Consider the following 8433-nt stretch of genomic DNA (forward strand, 5'->3'; position numbering starts at 1 on the left):
ACCCGGGCACAGCGGCTCCTTCCAGAGCTCCACACCTCTTTGGAGAGACCCAGCACGCCGGTGTCTGAGCAGGACTGGGCGGCCCTGTCCAACCTCCTACATCCCTCACAGGTCCCGAGCAGGCGAGCGAGCAGGGACAGACAGAGGCAATGAGGGACAGTGGGCAGCCCATGCTGAAGTAGTAGTAGTAGCAACGTCTTAGAAGAGAGAAAGCTTTTCCTGCCTTCAATAAAAAGATGCCTTTTTTCTGATACCTGCAACTGGAGCAGCGGCTGAAACATTTCTTGTTGGTCTTTCAGATTTTACCCAAGCCTGTCAAGTTTCTCCAAAGAGAATCTTTAACCATGTTCATGGAGTTCCATCTTCCCGACCCACTTCAAGTTTTGACGTGTGGATGGTGTTTTTATTATAGTCCTTCGCTGTCATAGACGGGCTTAGAGCTGGCCTGGCCCACAGTAAATGCAAAAGCCCTTGAAAAGGCACAGTACCAAAGTACGTGGGCTTTGGCTTTCAGCTGGGCAGGGCCTGGGCAGGGGGCGGTGGGAAAGCTGCCTTTCCTGAGAGCCTCAGACCTTTGATTAAGCTGAGCCTGTGGTGACAGTGTGTGCTTGGGCTACTCCTTGATAGAGCTTCCCCGGGAGAAGCCTTATCTGGCTGAACTGTGTAGGGGGTTTTTTGGGGGGGGGCTCGGCTGGTTTGTTGGGGGTTTTTTTGAGACAAAGCCAAGTTCCCAAGGAAACGTGACGTGGCCTTTTCCACCTGCCTCCCCTGCCAGCCCTCCCTGCTCCCTGCAAAGCCAAGGGCTCCCCGTGCCCCGGCTGGGAGACCCCTCTGCCCTTTCTCATTTGCAGCTCTGCCCTGCCAACGAGCCCATCCTCTCTCAGCCAGCCCAGGGGAAGGGTCCTGAAGTGCCATTTCTGCATGTCAGTGCCCACAGAGCGGCGTGTGCGTTCCCCGGGGCAGCACCCAGGCCCATTGGCTTCCCCCATGGCTCTGCAGGGCAGGCAGCTTCTGCTGCTTGGGCTCGGCACACAGGTTTCAACGGCGGTGGGAAGGACTCCTGCAGCCCCTGCCGGCACACAGGCAGCAGCGGCTTCTCCAGCACGTTCCCGAGAGAGGCGTTCCCTCAGTCACCGCGGGGCCGGGCCTGGGCCGCTGCGGGGCCGTGTCAGCGCTGGCCGGCGCCGGCCCCGGCAGCTGCAGGGGAAGCTTCTGGCCGGGCTCCGCCTGTGGGGGCCGCTGTTGCCCCGGAGCGGGCGCGCAGCGGTCCGAGCACACAGCGGCCCCGCGCGGGCCCCGGGCGCGGCGGGTTCGGGGCCGGGGCCCGGGCTCGGGCCTTCCAGCGCTTTCCAGCAGCTTCCAGAGGCCGCACAGCGCATGCGCCGGGGCGGAGCTATAAAGCGTGGGACGAGGGGCGCGGGGCGCATTCGCTGGTCGACCATGCGGTTGTGTTTGGCGTGTCTGTGGGTCCCGTGGGCTCTGTCTCCTGTGGGGTCGCGGCGCTGCCCGTCGGAACCTTCCCCCAGCGCCTCCCCCAGACTGTTTTGATCAGCCTGGCAGCTCACTTCTCGCTGTTGTTAACGATGACGCCGCCACCCTCGGAGTGGTTCCTGTTGAGCGCCATGGCCGCCGCCGCACAGCCTCACCCCGGAGCGCCTGCGCGGGAGGCGTTGCCATGGCGGGCGCCGGGCGGGGCGCGGGGCATGCTGGGGCTTGTAGTCCCCGCGCCGGCCGCCATGACGTCCCCCTCTCCCCTCCCTGCCCTCCGCAGCCAGCCCAGTGGGTTTTTGTCCGGAGGGATGCTCCGGACACTGCTCACCCCCAGGACGCGTCTTCAACCGGCACCTGACGGGAGAGAGCTCTTTAAATTACCGACTGTTGGGGTAAGCAAAGGGCTGGGCCAAAAGCCCGGGCGGGGGGCGGGAGGCGGGGCGGGGGGAGGGCCAGGGCTGTCCCAGGGGCAGGGCCGAGGCTTGGGGGCGGCTGCAGCTCAGCGAGCACCGGGCTGAGGCCCCAGCACATCGTGCCCGCGGCCCACACACTGGATATGGCCCCAAAGGGTGGCTGTCGGCAGGATGGGGGGACGCTTTCTGTCTGTGGTGTCCAGCGACAGGACAAGGGGTAACGGCCAGAAGCTGGAACACAACCAGTTCCACTGAAACACGAGGAGAAGCTCCTTTGGTGCTGAGGTGAGGGAGCCCTGGCCCAGGCTGCCCAGGGAGAGCGTGGAGGCTCCTTCAATTGCAATGCAACCCATGTCCTGCAGTCAGCTCCCAGACCGATTGCTGCTGCAAGAACTCACCAGGGAATCAGAAGGTGTCCCCAGAATACTCCATAGTGTGGGCAGGATCCCTTACAATTGCACTGGTTCCGTGAGGCTTTGGAAAGCTGATCCTGGCTGGGTCACCACGTTCTGATGCTGAAATACGTAACAGGAGAGAGCTCTCCAAACCATATTTATCGTTCAGGAAGCTGGCACTGTGCTCAGGGGATGCCCAAAGGTCAGCAGAAGATGGTGGGTTGGGGCCAGAGTGCGGGAGCATGTGGCACATGCCCGGCGTGGACCGAGGTGGCCATCACCTCAGCATTGAACCTCAGCATTTCCCTTCTGCCCCAAGTCCTCCTTCCTCTTGCTGTTGCTGTACCATGGTGCTGATGAGCTCCTGTGCTATGGGAGGGGTCTTACAGCATCTCCTGCCAGCGCGAGTGCTCTCTGGGAAGCCTGATGGGCCCCTGGCTTTGAGGCTCTTGAGCCTGCGGCTCTGCTGGTCCCTGGACTTAAGCCTTGGGGTCGCTCATCCGGGGCTTGGCTTCTCACCCAGACTGTTCTGATCCCATCTCTTCATCTCTCTGCTCCCTCTTTGAATTCAACCCTCTCGGCGTGGAAGATCAACATACGCACAGAGATGGATTTTCTTTGGGTTTAATGCCCGAATTCGACTTGTCCCATTTTCCCCCAGAGACTCCACAGCCCGTCTGGGCAGCCCCTTCCAGTGCTCCCTCCCCTCAACAGGGAACAAGTTTTTCCTTGGGTTTCTTTGGAACCTCTCATGTTCCAGCTTGTACCCGTTGCCCCTTGTCCCCTCATTGGAGACCGCTGAGGACAGCCTGGCTCCATCCTCCTGGCACGCGCCCTTTACGGAATCACCCTGGCTGCGGGTGACATCATAAAGCCCATTCCTCAGGCCGGGAGCAGAGCGTCACCCGGCAGTAGGGGACTTGTGTCACCCCCTGAACACAGAGTTGCATTCAGTGGTGAGGAGGAGAAGGAGGAAGACGTGGCAAGCTAGCTGCTGCCATGGCCATACTCAGCCTCTCCCAGCTGCTGGACAGGGCCCTCGGGATTCCTGAGGACAAAGGCATTTCCTCTCAGCTCCTGCACAGGGTGCTGGATGCCATGCTGGGACACCTGGGCCTGCGGGACGCACCGGCCGAGGCCCCGATGGAGGGGACGGCCCTTGGCGCCCGGGTGGCCTCGCTGGCTGCGGAGCTGCAGCAGCTGAGAGAGAGAGTGGAAGCCAACGAGAGCAGCATTTCCAAGGTAGAGGCTGGTCCCGCTCCCTGGCTGCTCCCCGACGAGCCAGCCCCTGGCAGCGGGGAGCTCGCCCTCCCTCCTCGGGCAGGGCCCGGCCCCGGCCCTCGGCAGCGGCTCCTCGCCCCGGGGGTCCCTCCAGCGCCTGGGGCCGGGCGCGGGCAGGGCTGGAGCCGGCCCTGCTGCCTGCGGGAGCGCAGCGGCTGCCCCGGGGCAGGGCCGAGGGGCTCGGCGGGACCCTCCCTTGGGGCTGACCCCACCAACCCCCTTCTCCCAGGCCGTGGCTCTGTCCCAGGATGTGCTCACGCAGATCAGCGGGATACAGGCGGCGCAGTCCCGCATGGGCGAGGAGATCCGGGCGCTGCAGGTGAGCTGCTGCCGCTGCCCCGGGTGGCCGCTGGGCCCTCCCCTCTCCCTGCCCCTCGGCCCGTGCCCTCCCTCCCCCTCCCTGCCCCACAGCCCTGGGGCTCGCCTCACGGGAAGGGCACCAGCAAAGCAGAGCCAGACGTGTGTCCCAAGGGGGCAGCTCCCCTGGAGCCCCCAAACCCCCCCTCGCCGCCTCCTGCCAGTGCTGCCTGGCGAGGGCAGAAATGGGCACTGCAGGGGGGCCGCTGCTAAAGAGCTAAGTGTGTGTGTCAAACAAAGCAATGCTGAGGCACTTTCAAAGTTAAGTAACCACTGGAAAAATCCTCCCATGGGTGCTGGGAGGGAGAGGAAAACAAATATGTAGCTGTGTAATACAGCGCTGGCCCTCAAGCACAGCCTGGCCCAGCGTCCTCCTCTCTGTGCCCAAGTTCGTTTGTGGATGCTCCTCGTAAATGCTGCCATATGCTGACTGCTGTCCCTTCTTCTCCCCTCACTCCAGGAGAACGTTCAAAGTGCTGCCAGCTCTCTCAGAGGCATCCACGACCAGATAACAGCTTTGACCAGCGATCTGGTATGGCCACGAGCACCCAGGGAGGGGAACCAGTACAGCCCATCCCTCGGCATCAGGGCATGGTCCCCAGCAGTGCTGCGGGCTCAGCACTCCTGTGGGTCCCATCCTGCTCCCAGCTACATAGTGCTGGGATGACTTCTGGGGGCTACAGGCTGACCCCTCAATCCCTTCCTTCCCCAGGAAAGGCTGAAGGAAGTGTTGAGCCTCTATCCGAGGCCGGACAAGGTGAAGGACATGGTGCAGTGGAAGGCACTGGACGACTGCCTAGTGGGCAGCACGACAAGAGGAGGAGGAGGCCAAGAGGTGGTGAGTGCTGAGGCATCTGGGCTGCACTTCCCTGCCCTGCATATCCCCCTGTGAGGCAGGACCTGGTGTGGGCAGAGCCAGGGCAGCTCCTTGTCTGGCCCGCCACACAGATGGGGATCTTTTCTCTCTGCTGTGCTCTGGGCAGCCTGCAACAGCCCCTCTGTGGGGCAAGCGAGTGTCCAAATCCCTTGGGGCTGGCAGGAGGGAACAGAGCGGTTTGGGGGCTGAACTCCCGCATGTTGCACTGTGAGGTGGTTTCCAAATCCCACCTGAGGCTGCTGCTCCTGCAAATCAGGCCCGGCCCATTGGGCTGGGAAGTGGGTCTGTTCCAGCAGGCCTGGAGATCTGGAGCCCGTTGCTAGAGGAAACAATGCCTGGGGTTTGTAGCAGGTGCCCTCAGTTGGATGTTTGCTGCTCCCCTGCATGGGCTGCTGAAAATATTCTTCAGGCACGGGTGCAGCCAGAGAGCTGAGGGGGCTGGGGAGGGGCTGGGGGGCTGTGGCTCCAAAGGGCTCCATGGGGTGGGCGCTTGGCCTTTGGGATCTCATGGGGTAGATTGAGTTTGTCATCGTGAGCCCGGGGGGTTTGGGAGCAGGATCTGGGCACTGGGGACAGCATGTCCCCATGGGGACAGCCCTTGCCCTTACTGGTGCAGTTCCACACATAAACCTGCTCCTCTTTGCTGGCTTCTCCCAGGAGAGCGCTGGGAGCCGGTCTGCCCCGGCCAAGTCCCCCGCTCTGGATAAGATGCAGGAAGCACCAGTGACTGCTGAGAGGAGGGCAGGTTCTCCCTCAGGGCAGACCAACATCAGTGCCACGTCCTCAGCCTCCAGCAGCATCCCCGAGCACTACACAGAGGCGGAGAAGGCTCTGCGCCAGCTGGGGCAGCTCAGACACCTCTCTGCTGCGCTGCAGTCCAAGGTGAGAAGTGGCTCATGCCTGCTGTGCCGAACTGGCATCTCCAGGCTCCTCAGCCCCAGGCAGCTCCCTCTGAGGATCCCCGCTCCCGGTTTGTCCCCGGGGCCTGCCCTGTCCCGGCCCGGGGCAGCTGCCTGAGGGTGTGTGTCCCTCCGCAGCTGGACCGTGGGGACCTGGAGCTCCAACCAGGGATGGAGGAGAATGCCGCCGCGGGCATGAGCAAGTGAGTGCGCTGGGGCCGGCGCTGGCTCTGGGGACAGCGCTGCCCCTTCCCTCCGGCAGTGCCCCGGCCGGTGCCTACGTGGGCCCCCGGCACTGGCACAAGGTGGCCGGCGCCCCAGCAGCAGCAGGTTCCCATGTGAAGGAGGCACAGGGATGTGGTACCTGCAGGGCAGAGCCCTCCCAAACCAAAGCGGGCTGTGGGTGAGACGTTGCTGCCCCCTGCAGCTCAGCAGGCCCTTTTCTCCTCCCCAGGCAGCTCACGGGTCATTTCCACTGTCTGTCCTGTGACCGGCTCTACAACACGCCGGTGCCCCGCCCGTGAATAGGCGCATCGGGGGCTGTGCAGGGGGGGACGGGACAGGGAGGTGTGTACCCGGGGGTCTGCCCTGCCGAGCCGCCCTGCAGCCCTGTCCCTGGTAGGGGCACGGGGACCCCTTCCCAGGGGCAGTGTGCAGGGGGTTGCGTGGGACTACGAGCATGCGGGGTTTGGGGTGCCGCCCCGAGCCGGGGAGGGTTGTTTGTGCTCTGTCACCCACCCGCAGCTCCTGCCCTCCCCAGGCACATCGTGACCATCCCCTCCGGGACGCCGGTGCCCCCTGGCCCCCGCAGGCATCCCAGTACTACCCCCGAGCCCGAGCACACACAGCAGCACGGCCGCAGGTAGGCACTCGGGGTCTCATCCCGGTCCCTGGGGCGCAGAGTGGGCTCTGCCCGGTCTGGGGGTTGTCGGGGTGCGGGGGCTCCAGGAGGGGCAGGGGATGAGATGAACCGCTGAGGTTGCCGCTGGTCTGTGAGGTTTTCCAGCCCCCCTGGGCTGCCTCGTCTGGCCCAGGTCCGTGGCTCAGTGGCGTCGGAGCCACGTGTGACGAGTTGCATCTGGTCTCAGCCTGACCTTAGCCCTCGGCGGGAGGGGGGTTTTGTCAGGTCTCTCGCCGCGGCCAGGCAGGCCAGAAGGGGCAAACCCCAGGAGCACCCCGGCCCGGTCCTGCCGTAGCAGGGGCAACACGGGGCGCCCCGGGGCCCGGCGCTGAGTATCCCCGTGTCCCGTCCCACAGGGAGCCGGCGGCCGAGCACAGGTACCCCCGTGTGCCGCGGCAGTGCGGCGGCCGACACACCGTCACCCAGTCGCTGCACCCCCCCACAACTGCCCCGGCTGCAGCGCCGCGCCCCATGGAACACCGAGGTAGGGCCGGGGGAGGGCGGGGGGTGGGGGGCGACGGAGGCCGGGAGGTTTCCCCGGGGCGGGGGCACTGCGCTGGCCCCGTGCCTCAGCCCGGCTCTCTCTCCTTCCCGCAGGACGAGGTGCTGCTGGTGGGCACCGACGGCCGCGTCTACAGGGGCCGGCTGGACGCGCAGCCACCCGCGGGCACGCAGGGCACGGCCAGGGCACACGTGGGCAGGGACGCGGCCACGCAGCCCCTGAGGCAGCAGCACAGCTGGGACAGCGGACGGCTGCTCTCCCGGCCCCAGAACTACGTCTCCTCGCTCTGTGTGACAGGTACAGCCCCTGGGGGGGCCCAGCAACGGGGAGGGCTGGAAGCAGGATGGAGGGGGAGGGCTGGTGGATGGGGCAACGAGTCCCCGTGTTGCAGCCAGAGTGACGTGTGGGCTGGTCCTGGTCAGGGTGGGACAACAGCCGTTCTGCATCATGGCGGGGGCAAGACCCCGTTTCTGGGTGTCTCTGCCCAGGACGTGTCCCTGCTCACCCCTGCTCCTCGTCCTCAGGCACTGGCATGTCACCAGAGCACAGGCTGACTTCATCCCATGGCCAGCAGACCCGGGCACAGCGGCTCCTTCCAGAGCTCCACACCTCTTTGGAGAGACCCAGCACGCCGGTGTCTGAGCCGGACTGGGCGGCCCTGTCCAACCTCCTACATCCCTCACAGGTCCCGAGCAGGCGAGCGAGCAGGGACAGACAGAGGCAATGAGGGACAGTGGGCAGCCCATGCTGAAGTAGTAGTAGTAGCAACGTCTTAGAAGAGAGAAAGCTTTTCCTGCCTTCAATAAAAAGATGCCATTTTTCTGATACCTGCAACTGGAGCAGCGGCTGAAACATTTCTTGTTGGTCTTTCAGATTTTACCCAAGCCTGTCAAGTTTCTCCAAAGAGAATCTTTAACCATGTTCATGGAGTTCCATCTTCCCGACCCACTTCAAGTTTTGACGTGTGGACGGTGTTTTTATTATAGTCCTTCGCTGTCATAGACGGGCTTAGAGCTGGCCTGGCCCACAGTAAATGCAAAAGCCCTTGAAAAGGCACAGTACCAAAGTACGTGGGCTTTGGCTTTCAGCTGGGCAGGGCCTGGGCAGGGGGCAGTGGGAAAGCTGCCTTTCCTGAGAGCCTCAGACCTTTGATTAAGCTGAGCCTGTGGTGACAGTGTGTGCTTGGGCTACTCCTTGATAGAGCTTCCCCGGGAGAAGCCTTATCTGGCTGAACTGTGTAGGGGGTTTTTTTGGGGGGGGCTCGGCTGGTTTGTTGGGGGTTTTTTTGAGACAAAGCCAAGTTCCCAAGGAAACGTG

General features: G+C 63.8%; 1 protein-coding gene across 1 annotated transcript; it reads left to right on the plus strand.

Moving 5' to 3' along the window:
- Positions 1-1419: 1419 nt before the first annotated feature.
- LOC133627220 (uncharacterized) lies at positions 1420-7758 on the plus strand. Its single transcript, XM_062011178.1, has 11 exons — positions 1420-1883; positions 3374-3541; positions 3810-3899; positions 4398-4469; positions 4650-4775; positions 5472-5696; positions 5852-5916; positions 6474-6575; positions 6971-7098; positions 7212-7413; positions 7641-7758. Exons 1-11 carry the CDS (start codon positions 1584-1586, stop codon positions 7756-7758), a joined length of 1596 nt encoding a protein of 531 aa, XP_061867162.1. The 5' UTR covers positions 1420-1583.
- The last annotated feature ends 675 nt before the right edge of the window (positions 7759-8433 follow it).

The sequence above is a fragment of the Colius striatus genome, chromosome 18 (assembly GCF_028858725.1).
Source record: "Colius striatus isolate bColStr4 chromosome 18, bColStr4.1.hap1, whole genome shotgun sequence".
In the NCBI taxonomy this organism is placed as follows: domain Eukaryota; kingdom Metazoa; phylum Chordata; class Aves; order Coliiformes; family Coliidae; genus Colius; species Colius striatus.

Excerpts from the sequence above, each read along its gene's own strand:
- LOC133627220 (XM_062011178.1), top strand. The coding sequence starts at position 1,584 with ATGACGCCGCCACCCTCGGAGTGGTTCCTGTTGAGCGCCATGGCCGCC. Across the intron at positions 4,470-4,649 it reads CAGCTTTGACCAGCGATCTG|GAAAGGCTGAAGGAAGTGTT; the intron begins GTATGGCCACGA and ends TTCCTTCCCCAG. Across the intron at positions 5,697-5,851 it reads CTGCTGCGCTGCAGTCCAAG|CTGGACCGTGGGGACCTGGA; the intron begins GTGAGAAGTGGC and ends GTCCCTCCGCAG.